Source organism: Myotis daubentonii, chromosome 2 (genome assembly GCF_963259705.1).
Source record: "Myotis daubentonii chromosome 2, mMyoDau2.1, whole genome shotgun sequence".
Lineage (NCBI taxonomy): Eukaryota > Metazoa > Chordata > Mammalia > Chiroptera > Vespertilionidae > Myotis > Myotis daubentonii.
In genome coordinates, this window is record NC_081841.1 from 105,827,856 (window position 1) to 105,850,705 (window position 22,850).

The window sequence follows — 22,850 nt, forward strand, 5'->3', positions numbered from 1 at the left end:
AAATAATACTGGGTTTTTAAAGGCTAGTAAATCTGTCTGATACTATATACTTCAAACAGCAATATTATATATCTCTGTTATTATCCTCATAAGATTTACCTATTTCTTATGGAAGAAATTATAACAGTAAACAGATGTTAACTTTCATCATAATTTATTTGTTGGTCTAAAAGCTCAGTTCAGTGCTGAAGAACTATATAACAATTGGATTTTGGAAATACAGTTGAACTGGAATCACTCTTTAAACAGGGTCAGCCTTTTAAAACTTTTGCCTAATTCTGAACAAATGCCTGGGCTTTTACTTCTAATTTAGTCCTTGGACTGAATAGTCAGACTGAATTAGACCATAAATTCATGTACTGCTAGGCTTATATTTTTAATTAAGGGATGGACAAGTTACAAATATTGGGAATCAGTTTGTGGGCCGTGGAAAAGGCCAACAGCATGGGGTTAAATGAGTGGAATTCTTTCAAGGCAGACACAGGAAAACTAAAGTGCTTCAAAACCAAATCTGCCTAATAATGAAAGCAATTTGTGATATTTTTAACATTAATCTGTTTTCATCCACGTTCCAATGTTGTTTTTTTATTTCATTCTATTCATATTTCTAGCTATCAGTTTTTCATGGTTTTCCCTCCATATCAAGAGTAATGGGTTTTCTCCATTCTCAGAGCCTTTTTACAGTGCTCCGCTCTGGAGTTGAACCCGGTTCCCTAATGAAGATGATGAATATGTGTAATAAGCAGGTGATGAGTTAGATGTAGATTTTGAACTTGTTTGTTTTTAATAATTATTAGAGGCTTTAAATGTGAATATAGGCCTTGACAAGAAATATGCTCAAAGGAAGTACTGACTGAAAGTCCAGTGGGCTTTCTGAGTATAAAGTGCCTGTTAGGACACTGGTAGATGCTGAGGATAGAAGTAGAGGTAGACTTTGGTTCAACAAGGTAGGTCGTGGTGACATAAAAAGTTTAAATCATTGTGATAAAGTTTTTCATTTTCTTTCCCTTTTCTGTAATTTTCCCTCATTTGAGCATTTGTATTTTTAGCCCCTTTATGCTTGCCTCTGCTGTGGCATAGTTTTCTTAGTGATAGGATTTTGTCTTATCTTTTAGGTTTGAAATAGCATGGTTTGGTGAATGGACACAGCTCAGATAGACAGCAGACAGGGCTGCATGCACAAGTGTTTCTTCTATAGCCTTTACTTTCCCCTTGATTTTTTATTTGAAAACTGTTTTTTAGTCATTCATGCAATTACATATTAGAAAAATATGCTTTTCATTTAAAGTGCCTTAGGCTGGTGGTGATATGGCACCTTAAGGAGGTCTAAACCCCGTTTTGGTATTAGACAAACAGAAAGAACAGAAATGATTACAGTTCCAAGTGGTAAGATCTGGGGATAAGACCATTTGATGGGAAATTTATTGTGATCTTTTAAACTATTTTATCTTAGAAGTGCTAATACACATGAGTAATATGTATATCTGTTTGGGTCTTTTGTATTCACACACTGAGTATAAACATACATATATACATACATGCATATATACATACATATACATATACATGTACTATATAAAACAAGAATAAAAGCTTTTGGGGCTTTTTGAGTATTGTTAATAGATAAAAAATTATTTATAAAGTGGCCTTGGCTTAGTGAAGAGTTAAATCAAGACCAGGCTTCTGAGTGTCAGGGTAGAACTTTATATATTTGAGAACTTTGCTTTAAAAACCCTGTGGAGACAGTTAATGACAGCATACAAGTTTTTGAAGTGTTTCTATTTGGAAATATAGGGGTACAGAAAGCTTGATTGCCATTTTTGTGTTCACCAACTGAAGTAAATACAAAATCCTGGCATATGATTAGTGAACAAAGAAGTAATGATTACAGTTCACCAGTAAACCAGAGAGTTTATTTTAGTCTAGAATTTAACTTCCCCTTTGTGCTGACTAAACCTGTGCCTGCTGTACTTTTCTTGTGACTGAAATTAGTCATAAGCCTGGCTTTGCATCTCTGTCAGGAAAGTGCCTTCACGGCCTTTCTGCTGACATTACCTGTCTAGGTTTAATATCTAATGACATCACTTACATACAGGGTGGGGCAAAAGTAGGTTTACAGTTGTTCGTATGGAAAATAATACAATAATATATATTTGTAATAAAATAATACATATATATATATACATACATATATATATATATGAAAGCATAAGCGATGGCTTGACCTTTCGACCAGTAGCTATGGCGTGCACTGACCACCAGGGGGCAGATGCTCAGTGCACAGGCATGGAAACATGGAATAGACTGATGAACCTAAGAGGGAAGGGGAAAAGGTGGAGGGTATGAAGAGATTAACCAAAGACCTTATATGCACACTAGAAGCCCGGTGCATGGATTTGTGCACTGGTGAGGCCCTCAGCCTGGCCTGCAGGGATTGGGCCGAAACTGGCAGTCCAGCATCCCCTGAAGGATCCCAGATTGTGAGAGTGCACGAATCCATGCACTGGGCCTCTAGTTAATAATAGTACAAGAATAAACTCTGTGTTTCGCATACTCACAACTGTAAACCTATTTTTGTCCCATCCTGTATTTACTATAGCTAAGAAGGATAGTACTCATTGGGGAGAAAAATGTTGAGGTTCACTCCTTTTTCATAAAGACATTTTTAAAACTAAACTATGTTTTAACTACATTAAAGGGTTTTTAAAGCATGCATGTAACGCCTTCTGTCATCTTGACGTGAATATTTTCATTTTTCTGGTTCCTTTCTAGTCTCTCTTCATATGTGAATTTGTTTTATGTTGCTGGAGTCATGTGTTTTTCCATTCAACATTAAGTTGCTTCCATTGTTATAAAGTCTTCACTATTATAATTTCAATTGCTATATAATAGCTCATTTGCTACTTATTTTTCTTATAAAACTTTATTTAGTATTTACTATTTCTTTTCTAGTTTGCTCATATTAGCATGCTCCCATGATTATTTGAAAATTTTATTCAAATATTATCTTTATTAGTTTTCTTCATGCATGATATTTATTTTTAAATAATCCCTCATGAATATATATGTGTGAGTGTATAAAATTTATAGTATTTTTTTTAAAGGCAGTGAAAATTACTGAATAATTTAGACTCAACAATAGGAAAGCCCTGATTATCTTGGGCAACTGTTAATTCAGCCTTTAGGTTTACTTTTTCTCTCTAACATGCCGTGTTGTTAGTCTGATTTAACCTTTGATTACTGTTTTTGCATTTCATATGTGTATATGGAAGTTAAAATAAATGCTACATTATGTAAAGAAATGAAGCTTATTTGATATTTAACTCCAAAGATTTATATTACAACCATTTTCTTCTTAAATAATGAACTTGTATGAACTGTTTGACTGATAGGGGATGTTATGCACTATATTTCTTTAGGAGCTCCCCAGAGTCCTTCTGCTTCATGAGCTGTCTAAGCAGGAAGGTGCATGGACCATCCTTCCACTGTTACCGCAGTACGTTTAACTGGAAATGTGTCAATTCCTGACATTTCTACCTGGAAACTCGTAAGCTCCCTAGTTTTCTTATAAGAGGGTGTGTGTTTTTTTTTCTCAGAGCCAGTAAGTGAAGTAAATTTGAACTCAGTTTTTTATGACTATTACATTAACCTGATTTCTTCTTAACCATGAATGACTTTTATTTTTAAGTGTTTCTTTTTTAAAAGATAAGAAGTCTCTATATTTGATATTTATGTTTGACAATTATCTGTCTTCTGAACTGGTGTTGTTATGGAGAGATTTCACTTTAGGATCTCTAGCTGTTGTATAAACCATTATTATTTGGCTTTCCTATATGCCCAAACTATATGTTGAAAAAAAGTATAAGTAAAACTTTAGATTTCTTGTCATTTTATATGTCCTTCATCATTTCCTGCCTATCAGTTTTAAATCTTATTATAAACTTGCTTTATAGAAGTGATTACTAGAGCCTATTTCCTTTTGTCAGCTTTTCTGCAACATATAGCAGAAATTCATCATGGATTTTCTTCTGTGAAGAAGAGACAAGAATACGAGTTCCAGAACTCTTAGAAACACTCAGAAGATATGATACCTCAAAGGTGAATACATTTTCAATACCAGTGTTTAGCTTTTGGGTGAAATGCTTAAAAGAATATTTTGACTATAAGGTTTTTAAAACTAATAAAGTAATTTAAAATGAAAGAGAATGTAATAATAGTTGAAAATCTGGAAGCAATGTTAAATAATTCTCTTTAAGTTTTGTAGCTTTCAGAGGGATGGAATTTACCATGAGCTGTTCTTAAATGAGAAGAAAAATCTACTTATATGTGCTAACAGTTTCAGAAAGTTGAAAAACTATAACCCAGAATTAAGTTATGCTTCTCCTTATGAACAGTGACCACATAGTATTTTAGATAAGAAATATATTTTGAGTACCACTGTAATAGCAGGGCACACAGACAAGGGTCCTGACCACATGGATAGTACAGGATAATAAGAAAACAACAGACCATTAAGGAAGCAATTACAATAAAAAATGAGACTTTTTTAATAAGGGAAATGTGAGGCGCTATTAGAAGCACATAGCTGAGCATCATATTTAATCTGGAAGGGTCACAAGTGGAATTGACATTTAATCTGAGTCACGTAGGATGAGTAGGAATTAACAGGAGAGAAAGTGTTCTAAGCAGTTATATGTAAGAAGGTCTGGAGGTGAGAAGGGATGCATCTTATGTTAGGTACCCTGCTACTTTCATATTTTATTTTGTGCAAATACGATATAGCCATTGACTCTTTTTTTTCTTTATTGATTAAGGTATTACATATGTGTCCTTATCCTCCCATTACTCCCCCATCCCCGCTACTCTTGCCCTCACCCCCCTGTTGTCTGTGTCCATTGGTTAGGCTTATATGCATGCATACAAGTCCTTTGGTTGATCTCTCCCCTTACCCCTACCCTCCCCTACCTTCCCTCTGAGGTTTGATGGTTTGCTCAATGCTTCTGTGTCTCTGGATCTGTTTTTGTTCATCAGTTTATGTTGTTCATTATATTCCACAAATGAGTGAGATCATGTGATATTTATCTTTCTCTGACTGGCTTATTTCGCTTAGCATAATGCTCTCCAGTTCCATCCATGCTGTTGCAAATTAGGTAAGAATTTCTTCTTTTTTACTGCAGTGTAGTATTCCATTGTGTAGATGTACCAGTTTTTTAATCCACTCATCTGCTGATGGGCACTTAGGCTGTTTCCAAATTTTAGCTATGGTAAATTGTGCTACTATGAACATAGGGATGCATATATCCTTTCTGATTGGTGTTTCTAGTTTCTTGGAATATATTCCTAGAAGTGGGATCACTGGGTCAAATGGGAGTTCCATTTGTACTTTTTTGAGGAAACTCTATACTGTTCTCCACAGTGGTTGCACCAGTTTGCATTCCCATCAGCAGTGCACGAGGGTTCCTTTTTCTCCACATCCTCTCCAGCACTTTTCGTTTGTTGATTTGTTGATGATAGCCATTCTGACAGGTGTGAGATGGTACTGCATTGTCGTTTTGATTTGCATCTCTTGGATGATTATTGACTTTGAGCATGTTTTTGTATGTCTTTTGGCCTTCCTTAGGTCCTTTTTCGAAAAGTATCTATTTTGATCCATTGACCATTTTTTGGTTGGGTTGTTTATCTTCCTTTTGTTAAGTTGTATGAGTTCCCTGTAAATGTTGGAGATTACTAGTAAACCCTTATCGGTGATAACATTGGCAAATATGTTCTCCCATGCAGTGGGCTTTCTTGTTGTTTTGTTGATGATTTCTTTTGCTGTGCAGAAGCTTTTTATTTTATTTTTATTTATTTATTTTTTTATGTATAGGGCGTAATGTCACAGGAAGGCCATAGTATTCTGCCACCTGTGAGGTGTAAGCCCAAGTTGCTGTTGGATGTGTTGTACACAGAGAAGCCATTATTCAGGCGCTCTGCTCTCTCCACACCCAAAGAAGCTTTTTATTTTGATGTAGCCCCATTTGTTTATTTTCTCTTTAGTTTCCATTGCCCTCGGAGCTGTATTAGTGAAGATATTGCTTCGGCATATGTCTGAGATTTTGCTGCCTGTGGACTCCTCTAATATTTTTATGGTTCTATGGCTCTTGTTTACCTCTAATCCCTAGCACTAGAGGAGTATTGAATACTTAATAGGTGGTCAATAAACACTTGTGAACAACTGAGTAATCCTGTGAGGTCAGCTTTCCTCCTGGGCTCCGGTCAGTGCCCCTGCAGGTGTAGAGGGCTGATTCAGAGGCATCTTGGGAATAAATCAGGCTGCTCTGTTCTGGAGAAGCCTAGGTTACACCCTGATCACCTTATAGAATTCTTTAAACTTGGAATAAACAGAATGGGCCATTTCTGATACTACTGGATGCCTGGCCCACCCATGCCCACTCAGAACTGGGTCAGGTTTAATGAGGACACCAGAAGGAAAGGTGGCTTTTGGCTGCCTGTTTGGTTTGTTGATAATAGACCCTAAAAGTTGGGGGACAGTGAACATTAGATTTCTCAAGCACTAGAACATTGTTACTGTAATAAAACCACCAGTTTCGATGTTGTTTAAATGCTTGAAGGATCCATTGTAGTTTTTCTTCATGCTTTGCTTTCTGGGAAGATACAGTATAATTGAATGACACAGTTGTTAAGTTAAAAAAATAATTCCTTCAAAAGAGAGAAGAATTATGACCATGTCTGAGATGATGCTAACCAGCATCTATGTACCTTTTGCCATGGTTTATGTAAAACATTTGTTAGGCGTTTATGTTTCCTTTTGACTTGGGAAAAACTCCAAAATCTTTTTCAGGATGTAGGAGTTTTAATCTCCTCCAAGTGTTCATTTCACCTGGAGATTATTTTTCCATTATCCATAGCTCTAATTCTCTTCAGAAGATGGTGACTCACAGTGCTTTTTAATGAAAATTGGAATAAATTCAAAAGTTCAAAGCAAGTTCATGAAAAGCAAGAACAGAGTAAAAGTGAGATGGTTCCCCCTCTTTTCTGAACTCTGCCATAGGAAAAAAATCTAGGATGCTTTATTTCTTTTAAAACTAGCACTTAGTAATAAAAATTACATAATGTTGAAGTTAGCTCAACCAGTGTTGTTCCCCCTCCCTCCCTCCCTCTACTATTTGACAATTTAGAAATAAAAGTATAAAGCAAGTCTGGCTTGGCTGTTGACACAAATAAACTACACAAAAATAATAAGATGTAATGTGGTAGAGTATCAGTTATTTTGTTTTATTCTGACATTTTTCCCTTCAATATCTTCCTGTCATTCTTACTAATGCAAATTTATGCTGTTGTACAATATTTTAAATGGAAAATTTAATCTTTATTAAAATAATTAATATTTGTTAAATTGCCTTTACAGGTTATTTCTATAAATTTACATATCTTGATGAAGTCTTTCTTTTTCCCACTGTATGCCTTTAATATAAGTGTGCATTTGCTGAGATGTCTTGACTTTTTAATTTTTTGCATTATTCTACTACAGTTTGTTGACAGTAATTATAATTTTTAATGTCTATTTACAATTTTATCTTATAAATGTGCCACAAGCAATTCCTATTATTGAATGTTTAAATTGGAATTTTTTTTCTTTTTCCTTTCTCTCTATAATACATACACATTTTTAATTTTTACTTTAGAGGTATCAGAATAGTGCCTGAATCGTATTACACTTCTAGAGTCCAAAATTTTCAAATACATGGAGCTGATACACATGATTTGTACAGAATAGCAACCTGAGAATAATGAAAGAAAAATATTTTACAGATTTAAATAAAGAACTTTACTATAATTAAGATTTAAACATCCATTGCTATCACACATATGTGTTAAGAAGTGCTGTATAAGTTCCTATAGAAACTTATATACATAATTAATACTTACTATTAGTTATTTTGCCTCAAGTTTAACATCTTTCAAACCATAGGTAATATTTTCTTTGAATTAATCAATACAAATTTTGAATATATAATCAGTAGAAAATCTTACATAACCTGACACTCAAAAAAAACAACTATTATTTCTTAAATATTCCAAATATTTTTGAAGGCAGACAAACACTTGTTTTAAAAGTTAAAAACTCAACAGGATCTGTGTCTTTTTATTTTAATCTTTATTTTTGAAAGTATTACATATGTGCCCTTTTCCCCCCCATTGAACTCTTCTAGCCCACCCCTCTTCCCACTCCAGGCCTTCACCAGCCTATTGTCTGTGTCCATGGGTTATGCATATATGCATGCAAATTTTTCGGTTGATCTCTTCCCACTCACCCACCCTCCTCTGCCTTCTGGAACTATGTTTTTGATACAACTTTACATATTAATTTTTAAACAAGCAGTGACTATCTCTTTTGGATTTTCATTGCTAAGACAAGGCCTATAATACATAGCAGATAATTATTTATAAAATGAATAACATTTGGGAATTAATTCAATTTTTAGTGATCCAATATTATAAAATTTCCTGTAATTATGTCATTTAAAAATGAATATATACTTAAGAAATGTGAAAATTGTTTAATCACTTTAGAGCAGTCAAAATATAACACTGCAATTGGTGTCTTGGTGTCAGAAAGCAATCATTTGGCCATATGCATCTTAATCTTTTATTTCATTCATTAAGTTGATGGTTAATTCAAAAACTGAGTTTAATCGTTTTTAAACATTGTCATAATTTTATGTTTAAGAGTCAGATTAATGGCACTAGCCATTGCTTCTCTCCTCATCCACTCTTACTCTCTCTCCCTTGCTCTAAATTATAGTCTTTGAGAAGCCAAAGTTTACCATTCTCTTGAGCTACCAATGACTGCTGATGTTCTTTTTTCTCATCTCCAAGTTTTGCATCTTATTTGAAAAATATTCTAGAGTGAATCCAGGGTGCCTCTGATTTTCTTGAAATACTTTTGCTTCCTTTGTATTCTGTTCCAGATGTTTCTGTATTAGTTCCTGTGTTCAAGCTTTTACTTCCTTTTCTATTGCTGCTTTTCTAAATTGGTTGAAGAGCTCACCTGAGGAAACCTGACATTTTGACTGGTTTGCCTAACTTTTCTAAGAGTCTGCATTTTTGATTTGTATTCTTTCTGTACAGAAACTTGACATTCAGACTCAAAAACCATTGTCATCACCAGACTGCTGCATCACAATTAGGCCATTCAAGTGATTTTTCAAATCACCTGAGGGAGGCAGGATTTATAAAGGTGAAATGCTTTTTACACTCTGTATATGTTGTAATTCTTGATTATTAAATGCTAACTTGTGGTGATTTGGTGGTGTTCCACTTGAATGTGTAGTCTGATGAAAAAGGGCAATAGAGTAAGAGGTTGTATCTTCCATAGAAGATTGTATTTTACTTTCTCTTTAGAAGGAGAATCATTCTGTTTCACTTCAGTAAATTTAGGTAACATTTCTGATTCGGAATCACTGCTACTACTTTCAGACTCTGACGAACTGCTGCTCCTCTCACTCATTTGGGAACAAATTTCAACAATAGTCTTGGATGATGGAGTTTTCTCAGATTTTGGTTGACATTTTCTGGAATTTAACTCATTATTGACATCCAGTAATCGCTTTTCCAACTCCTATTTTTTTCTGTGAATGAAGTTCTTCATTAAACTTCATTATTTCCTTACTGTGAGGTTTTAGGGGTCTTTTTCTTAGACATGCAGCAACATATTTTTCTAGCTATCTCAGTGTTATTGTTTACAGTGTTTCAAAGTCTATCTCTGTCTCATCAGGGTTGGAATTTCTCAGTGAAGGGTCTCTTGATTGTATTATATGAACAACTTTTCCAAATTTATCTCGAGGAAGTTTGTTTATATCCACACTCAATCGCCTTTTTTCCTTATAGCATTATCTTCATCCTCAGATTTCAGAGCCAACACTGGTTGTTTCCTCTTCTTTGGCTGATTGGTCTTGGATTTTTCCTTTAATTTTATTTGCTTAAACTTTTTTCTTGTATTTTCATCTGTGTTATTAACCTTTTCTTCTATCTTTTCCCTTTTATTGAAGAGGAAGAAAAAATTATGAGCAATAAAATAGCAATAAATACATATCTTTCAATAATTATCTAAAAATCAAAATAAATGAATGAGGAATCTAATGGACAAAATAAACTGATGAATAAAATAGAATCAGAGGCATGGAAACATGGAACAGACTGAAGAATCTCAGAGAGAAGGTGGGGGTGGGCAGGAAGAGATTAATCAAAGATCTTATATGCATATATGTGTTACCTGTTGCTCAGTGATGACTTAATATCTTTATAAAGTATCAAGAAGAAAAACATCAGGTGGAACTGTGAACCTGAACATACAGGTTATGCTCATTTATGACCCGTTGCTGAATTGACCAACACTAAGACTCTGAAGGTATTTGTGACACAACCACAACTGGAAGGGGCTCTTAAAATATAGTACTGTATCCCTCCTGCTTTTATGTTCAGATTAGGATAAGGAGTGAGGTGATGATGGTTGGAAAGAGAAAATATGTAATATGTAAAATTATTAGAACTTAGGCTACTTGGTTTAAATTATATGCTTTAGTTTCTTTTTATAGGGGTGGTTGCCTTTTAAAGCTGTCCTGGGCTTGCTTTTAACAAAAAACTAGTGAGCACCTAGTACATGTTAGGTGTTCTGAGAACATAGCAGTGAGCAGAATGAACAAGAGCCCTGCCCAGAGGCAGGGGTTATTTTTTTAAAAAAATACATATATATTTTATTGATTTTCTTACAGAGAGGAAGGGAGAGGGATAGAGAGCTAGAAACATCAATGAGAGAGAAACATCGATCAACTGCCTCTTGCACACCCCCTACTGGGATGTGCCTGCAACCAAGGTACATGCCCTTGACCGGAATCAAACCTGGGACCCTTCAGTCCACAGACCGATGTTCTATCCACTGAGCCAAATGGGTTAGGGTGGCATCGGTTATTCTTGATGCAGGAAAGATAAACAATAAGCAAAAATGCAAATAATGTGTAAGGTGATCATTGGTACTATGGAGAAAATAAAGCAGAATAGGAGGGATAAAGGATAGATTAGAGGTGGGCTTATTCTATGTAGGGTATTCAGGGAATATCTCACTGATCAGGTTACATTTGAACAGACGGTGAAGAAACCAAGGGAGTGAGCCATGTGCTCCTTACTTGTATATCAAACTGCCTAATTAATACCTCCACTTATTTGTCTAATAGGAACTTCAAATTTAATATGTTCAAAATTGAACTTTTTTTTTTTATTGCTTAAAGTATTACAAAGGGTATTACATATGTATCCATTTTATCCCCACGCCTTAGACAGTCCCCTAGCCTCCCCTATCACCCAGTGTCTTATGTCCATTGGTTATGCTTATATGCATGCATACAAGTCCTTTAGTTGATCTCTTACCCCCCTACCTCCTGCCCCCCAACCCTCCCCGGCCTTCCCGCTGCAGTTTGACAATCTGTTTGAGGCAGTTCTGCCTCTGTATCTATTATTGTTGAAAAGTTTATAATGGCCTCTATTGTCCATGAATGAGTGAGATCATGTGGTATTTTTCCTTTATTGACTGGCTTCTTTCACTTAGCATAATGCTCTCCAGTTCCATCCATGACGTTGCAAATGGTAAGAGTTCCTTCCTTTTTACAGCAGCATAGTATTCCATCGTGTAGATGTACCACAGTTTTCTAATCCATTCATCTACTGATGGACACTTAGGCTGTTTCCAGATCTTAGCTATGGTGAATTGTGCTGCTATGAACATAGGGGTGCATATATCCTTTCTGATTGGTGTTTCTGGTTTCTTGGGATATATTCCTAGAAGTGGGATCACAGGGTCAAATGGGAGTTCCATTTTCAGTTTTTTAAGGAAACTCCATACTGTCTTCCATAGTGGCTGCACCAGTCTGCATTCCCACCAGCAGTGCACAAGTGTTCCTTTTTCTCCACATCCTCTCCAGCACTTGTCGTTTGTTGATTTGTTGATGATAGCCAGTCTGACAGGTGTGAGATGGTACCTCATTGCTGTTTTGATTTGCATCTCTCGGATGATTACTGACTTTGAGCATGTTTTCATATGTCTCTTGGCTTTCTGGATGTCCTCTTTTGAAAGGTGTCTATTTAGGTCCTTTGCCCATTTTTTGATTGGATTGTTTATCTTCCTTTTGTTAAGTTGTATGAGTTCCCTATAAATTTTGGAGATTAGGCCCTTATCAGATATGTCATTGGCAAATATGTTTTCCCACACAGTGGGTTTTCTCGTTGTTTTGTTGATGGTTTCTTTTGCTGTGCAGAAGCTTTTTATTTTGATGTAGTCCCATTTGTTCATTTTTTCTTTAGTTTCAAGTGCCCTAGGAGCTGTATCAGTGAAGAAATTGCTTCGGCATATGTCTGAGATTTTCTTGCCTTTGGATTCTTCTAGAATTTTTATGGTATCCTGTCGTACATTTAAGTCCTTTATCCATTTTGAGTTTATTTTTGTGTATGGTGTAAGTTGGTGGTCTAGTTTCATTTTCTTGCATATATCTGTCCAATTTTCCCAACACCATTTATTGAAGAGACTATCTTGGCTCCATTGTGTGTTCTTGCCTCCTTTGTCAAATATTAATTGAGCATATTGGTTTGGGCCGATTTCTGGGCTCTCTATTCTATTCCATTGATCTATATGCCTATTCTTGTGCCAGTACCAGGCAGTTTTGAGAACAGTGGCTTTGTAATACAACTTGATATCTGGTATTGAGATCCCACCTACTTTGTTCTTTTTCAGGATTGCTGCAGCTATTCGGGGTCTTCTTTTATTCCAGATGAATTTTTGGAAAGTTCGTTCTAGATCTCTGAAGTATGCTGTTGGTACTTTAATGGGAAGTGCGTTGAATTTATAGATTGCTTTGGGTAGTATGGACATTTTAATGATGTTGATTCTACCAATCCATGAACACGGTATGTTCTTCCATCTGTTTATGTCTTCCTCTATGTCTTTTTTCAACGTCCTGTAGTTTTCTGAGTAGAGGTCTTTTACCTCTTTAGTTAAGTTTATTCCTAGGTAGCTTAGTTTTTTCGGTGCAATGGTAAACGGGATTGTTTTTATAATCTCTCTTTCTGAAAGTTCACTATTGGTGTATAGAAATGCCTCAGATTTCTTGGGGTTAATTTTGTATCCTGCTACATTGCCAAATTCATGTATGAAGTCTAGTAGCTTTTTGATGGAATCTCTAGGGTTTTGTATGTATAATATCATGTCGTCTGCAAATAAGGACAGTTTTACTTCCTCTTTTCCAATTTGGATGCCTTTTATTTCTTCTTCTTGCCTAATTGCAATGGCTAACACTTCCAGTACTATGTTGAACAGGAGTGGTGAGAGGGGGCATCCCTGTCTTGTTCCTGTTCTTAGGGGAAATGGTGTTAGTTTTTGTCCGTTGAGTATGATGTTGGCTGTGGGCCTGTCATATATGGCTTTTATTATGTTGAGGTATGATCCTTCTATTCCCACCTTGCTGAGAGTTTTTATCAAAAATGGGTGTTGAATTTTGTCAAATGCTTTTTCTGCATCAATTGATATGACCATGTGATTTTTTTCTTTCAATTTGTTTATGTGATGTATCACGTTTATTGATTTGCGGATATTGTACCATCCTTGCATCCCTGGGATAAATCCTACTTGGTCATGGTGTATGATCTTTCTGATGTACTGCTGGATCCGATTTGCTAAGATTTTGTTGAGGATTTTGGCATCTATGTTCATGAGGGATATTGGCCTGTAATTCTCTTTCATTGTGTTGTCTTTACCTGGTTTTGGTATTAGGGTGATGCTGGCTTCATAGAATGAGCTTGGAAGTGTTCCTTCCTCTTGAATTTTTTGTAGTAGTCTGAGGAGGATAGGTTTTAGTTCTTCCTTGAATGTTTGGTAAAACTCCCCTGTGAAGCCGTCTGGTCCTGGGCTTTTGTTTGATGGAAGCTTTTTGATGACTGCTTCAATTTCTTCCATAGTTATTGGCCTGTTGAGATTTTTAGATTCTTCCTGATTGAGTTTTGGAATGCTGTATTTTTCTAGGAATATGTCCATTTCCTCCAGGTTGTCTAGTTTGTTGGAGTAAAGCTGTCCATAGTATTTTTTAACAATCATTTGTATTTCTGTGGGGTCTGTTGTTATTTCGCCTCTATCGTTTCTGATTTTATTTATTTGGGTCCTCTCTCTCTGCTTCTTGGTGAGTCTGGCTAGAGGTTTATCAATCTTGTTTATCCTTTCAAAGAACCAGCTCTTGGTTTCATTGATTTTCTGTATTGTTTTTTTGGTCTCTATGTCATTTATTTCTGCTCTAATCTTTATTATCTCCTTCCTTCTGCTCACTCTGGGGTTTTCTTGTTGCTCTCTTTCTAATTCTTTGAGTTGTAGAGTTAAATGATTTACTACCATTTTTTCTTGTTTTTTGAGATAGGCCTGTAGAGCTATAAACTTCCCTCTCAGGACTGCTTTCAATGTGTCCCATAGGTTTTGGATTGTTGTGTTTTCATTGTCATTAGTTTCCAGGATGTTTTTAATTTCTTCTTTGATCTCATTGGTAACCCAATCAATATTTAATAGCATGCTATTCAGCTTCTAGGTGTTTGAGTATTTTGGGTTGTTTTTATTGTAGTTTATTTCTAATATTATGCCATCGTGGTCTGCGAAGACGCTTTTTATGATTTCAATCTTCTTGAATTTGGGGATACTTTGCTTGTGACCCAATATGTGGTCTATTTTTGAATATGTCCCATGAGCACCTGAGAAGAACGTATATTCTCTGGCTTTGGGGTGAAGTGTTCTGAAGATGTCTATTAAGTCCATCTGATCTAGTGAGTCATTTAGGATTGCTGTATTTTTGCTGGTTGTTTGTCTATAGGACTTATCCAGTGCTGTCAATGGTGTATTAAAGTCCCCTAGTATGATTGAATTGTTGTCGATCTCTCCTTTGATATTTTCCAGGAGTTTTTTTATGAATTTGGGTGCTCCTACATTGGGTGCATATATGTTTACCAGGGTTATATCTTCTTGTTGTATTGATCCCTTTAGTATTATGAAGTGGCCTTCCTTATCTCTTGTTAAGGCCTTCACTTTGAGGTCTATTTTGTCCGATATAAGTATTGCTACCCCAGCTTTCTTTTCCTTTCCATTTGCCTGAAAGATATTTTTCCATCCTTTCACTTTCAGTCTGTGTGAGTCCCTTCTAATGAGGTGGGTTTCTTGTAGACAGCAGATGTATGGGTCATGTTTTTTTATCCATTCAGCCACTCGATGTCTTTTGGTTGGAGCATTTAGTCCGTTTACGTTTAAAGTTATTATTGAAAGGTACTTGTTTGTAGCCATTTCTTTTTTTGTGTGGCTGTTTTCTTTCTGAGCTTTTTATTTCTTCTTTTTATACCAGTCCCTTTAGCATTCCTTGCATTGCTGGCTTGGTGGTGACAAACTCCCTTAGTCTTTTTTTGTCTGTGAAGCTTCTTATTTCCCCTTCAAGTTTGAATGATAGCCTTGCTGGATAGAGTATTCTTGGATTCAGTCCTTTGCTTTGCATCACTTTGTAAATTTCAGTCCATTCTTTTCTGGCCTGATGTGTTTCTGTTGAGAAATCATTTGACAATCTAATGGGAGATCCCTTGTATGTAACTTTCCGTCTCTCTCTTGCAGCCTGTAAGATTCTCTCTTTGTCCTGAACATTTGCCATGGTGATTATGATGTGTCTTGGTGTGGGTCTTTTCGGGTTCACCTTGTTTGGGACTCTCTGGGCTTGTGTGACTTTTTTCTTCCCCACCTCAGGAAAGTTTTCTGATATTATTTCTTCGAGTAGGTTTTCTAATCCTTGTTCATCCTTCTGTTGTTCTGGTACTCCTATTATTCGTATGTTGTTTCGTTTCATGTTGACCCAAAGCTCCCTTAGGCTCTCCTCCTGTCTTTTAATTTTCTTCTCCAATTGCAGTACATTTTGGGTGTGTTTTGCTTCCTTGTCTTCTAATTCACTAATTCGGTCCTCCGCTTCTCCTAGTCTACTGTTGATACTTTCAATGGAGTTTTTCATTGCAGCTATATCACTCTTCATTTCTTCTTGGGTCTTACTTAGGTTGTTGATTTTTTCATCTGTTTCTTCTAGCTTCTTCCATATGTTATCGATTTTTTCATCTGTTTCTTCTTGCTTCTTGCAGAGGTTGTCGATTTTTTCCTCCATCCAGTTTATGCACTCTAGGATCCTTATTCTGAATTTTTTATCTGTCATGTTGCATGCTTCTGTATTACTTAGCTGCTTTTCTGGAGAGTCCTCCTTCTCTTTCCTTTGGGGGTTTCTTTGTCTACCCATGTTTGATCTCACTGACATATCTAGACGTTGAGTTGTTCAGTGGTTGCTCCCTTGGTGGCAGTGACTCCTTGGTCTGTGGTTGCTCTTCGGGCGGTTGCGGTAGCAGCTGCTCTTCAGTTGTCAGCAGCTCCTCTGGTGGGTGCTGTTCACAGCTGTGGTGGCTCTTCTGGCTGGTGGCGAGGTTTCACGTACAGCTGCTGTTCCTCAGCAGAGGATGAGGTGCTCAGGAGGTTGCTGTTGCTTGGATCTGCTGCGTTGATTTAAAGGCACAAAATACAACACAACAAGGCACCACGTACCAGGCACTATACACAAATATATTCACGATATTAATAACCCCAATTAAAGGTGACCACCTGAATTAAGAGAATTAGGGGATAAGGAAGAAGGAAGAGAAAAAGATAAAAGAGAAAAAGGAAAAGAAAAGTAGGGACCAAAAAAAGGGAGTGCAAAAATGAAATTGGGAAAAAGGAAGGGGGAAAATAAAAGCGAGAAAAGAAAGAAAGAAAAAAAGAAGAGCGAAAAGAGAGAATGAAGTGGAAGAGGGAAGAGACTTTTTATATGAGGAGAATACTCCTATAGAACAGCCATTAATCCCAACAAATTCCAGCAACAGTTCCCTGGAGATGAATGCAAACTAGAAACAACCAATAATATAACGATGAAAATAGAATGGTGAACACTAATCCCAAAATAAAATAAAGAAAAAATAAAATGGCACTTTAAAAAATGGTAAAATGATAGCAGTAATAATACTGGTTAAAAATAAGAAGGTAGTAATTAAAAGGGTAAAATCAGGTGATGGAAAAAGAAGAAAAGAAAGAAAAAAAAAAGAAAAGAAAAAAAAAGAACAGAAAAAAAAAAAGAACAGAAAAAAAAGAATGAAAAAAAATTGGTTTCTTAGTTAAAAAGTGAAAAAAGAAAAAAAATTGCAGTAGTGGAGGTCCTTCGTTTCTTCTATTCTTCAGTGTGGCTCGCCTTAGACCTTCCAGGTATTCAGAAGAGTGTTGAGTTTCCCTGCGATATACTGTTCCTCTGTGTTGTAAACCACAGTCCTTATTTTAAAGCATGCCGCATTTATTTCCCAGACTGCCTTATTTTGTGTTTAGCAAAGAGTCAGTTTGTGGGTCAGCCTCTGGGTGGCAGTGTTCTGGGGTTGGCCTCTGAGGCTATAGGGCCTCTCTGTCCAGTGGAAGTTCACTGCCCAGAGCTGACTGTGTAATAGTTAGTTACCGGCGCTATGTTGTTGCTGGGATTGAAAATCCCCCTATAGGCCAGACCCTGTTAACTCCCAGGGACTGATCAGGTTATCTTAATCCTTGATCTCGTACAGGGTGGAATCTGGGTGTGGCTGTGCTCCTTGCCTGGGGGCTGGGGGGAGGAGACTCACTCTCAGGAGCGGGTGGCTGCCCCAGTCCTGGGCTCTGGGGTGTCTCAGCACTCAATTCACTACCACCTCTCCCGGCTCCCCCTCTTTCCCCAGTCTCTCCCCAGATTCCACTCCTCAGCACACTCTCCCTCTCTTCAGCACAGGTGAGTGTCTGTATCCGAAATGTCCCATGAACAGGATTCAGTGAGAACAAACAAACAAATGCCGGCCGCGGAAACGGGGAAGGCTTGGTTTCTGTAAGCTTCTTCTCTTACCGGGACTGCATGGTCAGGTCAGCTCTTCAGGCTGCCCCCTTTAGGCTCAGTCCTCCGTGATCACAGAACCCAGCTCTCAATTTCCCTGGCGGCGCCAGGAATCCCGCGGTTCTCCTTTCCCCTGTCAGGGGCTGTGCCTGTCCCAAGGGACGCGGCTGTCTGCCACGCGGTCTCCTTCCGACTCTCTGGGCTCAGAGGTCTGGCAAACTTTCCTGCCCAAATCCCTGGTTTTTTTTTACCTTTCCAGGGGAGTTCTGCTCTTCCCGGCTGCAAACCCTCTCACCAGCTGAGCAATTTCGCCAATTCGGTGTGAGTGTTACTAGCTTCAGCTGCTCGCTCCATTTGCTCCGGGACACGACCTGGGACACGTCTGCCTATATCGCCGCCATCTTGGTTCTCCAAAATTGAACTCTTAATGACCCTTTAAACCCCTTCCATCTTTAGTCTTTCTCATCTCAGAAATGGCATTACCATCTACCCAGTTGCTCATATGAAAAACCAAGCATCATGATTGATTCCTTTTTTCCCCTCAATCCCATGTTGGCATGTTCAGTTGACTCTACCTCCAAAATGCACCTCTCATTCATCCTCTCTTCATATTTAATACTACCACTCTGGTCCATGCTTTCATCATCTCTTGCCTTGACCATTATTAGAGCCTCCTCACTCATCTCCTTGTTTCTGCTCTTGCCATGCTAATACTCTAGCCTCTCTATAATTCAGTTGATAATCATTTACCTGCTTGAAAACTTCCAGTGGTTTCCCATTCCACCGGAGATAGTTTCACTAGATACAGCATTTTTGGTTGGCTGAAGTCTCCTATTACTGTAAAGATATTATTATACTGTCTTTCAGATTCTATTTTTTTCTGTTTAAATGTCTGCTGTATGTCTTATTTTTATTCCTTTGAAAGAAATGTGTATATCCTTCCCAACTACTTTTAAGATTTTCTATATATGGTCTTTCAACCAACATATAACTATGTGTAGTTTTCTTTATTTTTGTCTTTTTAAATTTTAATTATTTTATTTATTGAGAGAGAGAAAGAGAGAGAGAGAGAGAGAGAGAGAGAGAGAGAGAGAGAGAGAATGATTTGTTGTTCTACTTATTTATGCGTTCATCGGTTGATGATCCAACCTGCGATCTTGGAGTATCAGGAAGATGCTCTAACCAACTGAGCTACCTGGCCAGGGCCTTTTTGTATTTTTTTTTTTATTGATTAAGTTATTACATATGTGTCCTTATCCCCACGTTACCCCCCACCCCCCACTCATGCCCTCACCCCCCTGTTGTCTGTGTCCATTGGTTAGGCCTATATGCTTGCATATAAGTCCTTTCATTGATCTTTCCCCCTTACCCCCACCCTCCCCTACCTTCCCTCTGAGGTTTGATGGTCAGATCGATGCTTCTCTGTCTCTGGATCTGTTTTTGTTCATCAGTTTATGTTGTTCATTATATTCCATAAATGAGTGAGATCATGTGATATTTATCTTTCTCTGACTTTATATTTCACTTAGCATAATGCTCTCAGTTTCATCCATGCTGTTGCAAATGGTAAGAACTCCTTCTTTTTTACCACAGTGTAGTATTCCATTGTGTATATGTACCACAGTTTTTCAATCCACTCATCTACTGATGGGCTCTTAGGCTGTTTCCAAATCTTAGCTATGGTGAATTGGCACAAGAACAGACATATAGATCAATGGAATAGAATAGAGAACCCAGAAGTTGACCCAAACCACTATGCTCAATTAATATTTGACAAAGGAGGCATGAACATACAATGGAGTCAAGACAGCCTCTTCAATAAATGGTGTTGGGAAAACTGGACAGATACATGCAAAAAAAATGAAACTAGACCATCAACTTAGACCATACACAAAAATAAACTCAAAATGGATAAAGGACTTAAACATAAGACGGGAAACCATAAAAATACTAGAGGAATCTATAGGCAGCAAAATCTCAGACATATGTTGAAGCAGTTTCTTCATTGATACTGCTCCTAGGGCAATGGAAACTAAAGAAAAAATAAACAAATGGGACTACATCAAAATAAAAAGCTTTTGCACAGCAAAGGAAACCATCAACAAAACATCAAGAAAGCCCACTGCATGGGGGAACATATTTGCCAATGTTATCACCGACAAGGGTTTAATCTCCAACATTTACAGGGAACTCATACAACTTAACAAAAGGAAGATAAACAACCCAATCAAAAAATGGTCAATGGATCTAAATAGATACTTTTCAAAAGAGGACCTAAGGAAGGCCAAGAGACATACGAAAACATGCTCAAAGTCAATAATCATCCAAGAGCCTCATAGCCAGTTAGCCTGGAGGTCAAATCACCCCCGGTATTGCCGGCAACAATCAAGGCTTAACTACAACAAGACTGTGCACAAAGATCACTAGGGGGTGCACCAAGAAAGCATAAAAAATGCGGAGACAAAGAAACAGGACAAAACTGTCAATGGAGGATATTGAGTTCAGAACCACACTTTTAAGGTCTCTTAAGAACTGTCTAGAAGCCGCCGATAAATGTAGTGAGATCCTCAAGAAATCTAATGAGACCCTCGATGTTATGATAAAGAACCAACTAGAAATTAAGCATACACGGACTGAAATAATGAATACTATAGAGACTCCCAACAGCAGACCAGAGGAGCGCAAGAATCAAGGCAAAGATTTGAAATGCAAAGAAGCAAAAAACACCCAACCAGAAAAGCAAAATGAAAAAAGAATCCGAAGATACAAAGATAGTGTAAGGAGCCTCTGGGACAGCTTCAAGCGCACCAACATCAGAATTATAGGGGTGCCAGAAGATGAGAGAGAGCAAGATATTGAAAACCTATTTGAAGAAATAATGACAGAAAACTTCCCCCACCTGGTGAAAGAAATAGACTTACAGGTCCAGGAAGCTCAGAGAACCCCAAACAAAAGGAATCCAAAGAGGACCACACCAAGACACATCATCATTAAAATGCCAAGAGCAAAAGACAAAGAGAGAATCTTAAAAGCAGCAAGAGAAAGAAACTCAGTTACCTACAAGGGAATACCCATATGACTGTCAGCTGATTTCTCAACAGAAACTTTGCAGGCCAGAAGGGAATGGCAAGAAATATTCAAAGTGATGAATACCAAGAACCTACAACCAAGATTACTTTATCCAGCAAAGCTATCATTCAGAATTGAAGGTCAGATAAAGAGCTTCACAGATAAGGAAATGCTAAAGGAGTTCACCACCACCAAACCAGTATTATATGAAATGCTGAAAGGTATCCTTTAAGAAGAGGAAGAAGAAGAAAAAGGTAAAGATAAAAATTATGAACAACAAACATGCATCTATCAACAAGTGAATCTAAGAATCAAGTGAATAAATATTCTGGTGATCATAATAGAATCAGGGACATAGAAAGGGAATGGACTGACTATTCTTGGGGGGGAAAGGGGTGTGGGAGATGCGGGAAGAGACTGGACAAAAATCGTGCACCTATGGATGAGGACAGTGGGTGGGGAGTGAGGGCGGAGGGTGGGGCAGGAACTGGGAGGAGGGGAGTTATGGGGGGAAAAAAGAGGAACAAATGTAATAATCTGAACAATAAAGATTTAATTAAAAAAAAAGAAATAAAAAGTCCAAAATACGACTTAAAAAAAAAATCATCCAAGAGATGCAAATTAAAACAACAATGCAGTACCATCTCACACCTGTCAGAATGGCTATCATCAACAAATCAACAAATGACAAGTGCTGGCGAGGATTTGGAGATAAAGGAACCCTTGTGCACTGCTGGTGGGAATGCAAACTGGTGCAGCCACTGTGGAGAACAGTATGGTGTTTCCTCAAAAAACTAAAAATGGAACTCCCATTTGACCCAGTGATCCCACTTCTAGAAATATATCCCAAGAAATTAGAAACACCAATTAGAAAGGATATATGCACCCCTATAGGCCTTTTTGTATTTGTCTTGATTGGAGTTTATAGAGCTTCTTGAATGTATGGCTTGATGCCTTTTGTCAGTTTTAGAAGATTATAAGACTGTATTTCTACAAAAATTGATTCCGTTTCATTCTTTTCCTCCTATTTTATTTTTCATTTATTTTAGATCTTTTCATGGTGTCCCATATTACGCTTATGCCCTTTTTTGTACTTTCCTGCTTTTGATTTTTTTTTTTTTTTTTTTTTGTATATCAATCTGGATATTTTTTACTGACTTGCCTTAGATGTCACTAATTCTCCCTTCTCTTGTGTCTAATATCCTCTTAAATTCCTAACTTCAGTTACTGTATTATTCGGTTTGGGAATTTCCATTTGACTCTTGTTTATGTATTCTAGTTCTTTGGTAAAAATCTTCATCTTTTCATCTATTTCATTAAATACGTAAGTCATAATTATGTTTTTGATAACTGCAAAATCTGATTTATCTGTGGGGTTCTGTTTTTTCTTTTCCTTTTGCTTTTGGTGGGGTCTTGTTGCTTGTCATGCCTGGTCATTTTTCACTAAACAACAGAAAAATTAAAGAGCCTGTGGATGTTAACCCATCCTACAGGAGAAATGAATATTCTAGGTTGTAGACCTTGTTTGGCCAGGTCTTTGTCCTTACTCTTAGACCCCTTCGCCCCTGGCAGACCCTGTACTTCAGCTTGGGGCTCCCCTGCATCATTGCTGAAGTCTGTGCTCAGCTCTTTAGCCTCTCCACTGCTGTTTTCCACTTCTTGATTTTTCCTTTGGCTTTGCTATTGAAGGAAGATTACATATGAAATTTTGGGCTCACGTCACTGGGATCCTCTTAAATCTCTACCTTTTGAGCAATCCCCAGCTCCAGCCTCTGTTTTAGTCTAGTGAGGGTGCAGAGTCCTCAG

At 37.2% G+C, this 22,850-nt stretch overlaps 1 protein-coding gene, 1 non-coding gene and 1 pseudogene across 3 annotated transcripts in view; 1 reads left to right on the top strand and 2 right to left on the bottom strand.

The window, feature by feature from the left end:
* Positions 1-22,850, top strand: part of B3GLCT (beta 3-glucosyltransferase) — a 162,452-nt gene that overhangs the window by 66,053 nt on the left and 73,549 nt on the right. For both annotated transcript variants that reach the window (XM_059684099.1, XM_059684100.1), the window contains 2 exons: positions 3,420-3,496; positions 3,987-4,098. In XM_059684099.1, the coding sequence (XP_059540082.1) occupies positions 3,420-3,496; positions 3,987-4,098 (189 nt within the window). The remainder of the gene's footprint in view (positions 1-3,419; positions 3,497-3,986; positions 4,099-22,850) is intronic.
* LOC132229060 (small nucleolar RNA SNORA11) lies at positions 5,859-5,987 on the bottom strand. Its single transcript, XR_009451627.1, has one exon. It is a non-coding gene; the product is annotated as a small nucleolar RNA SNORA11 (small nucleolar RNA).
* Positions 8,693-18,637, bottom strand: LOC132225856 (bromodomain testis-specific protein-like; annotated as a pseudogene).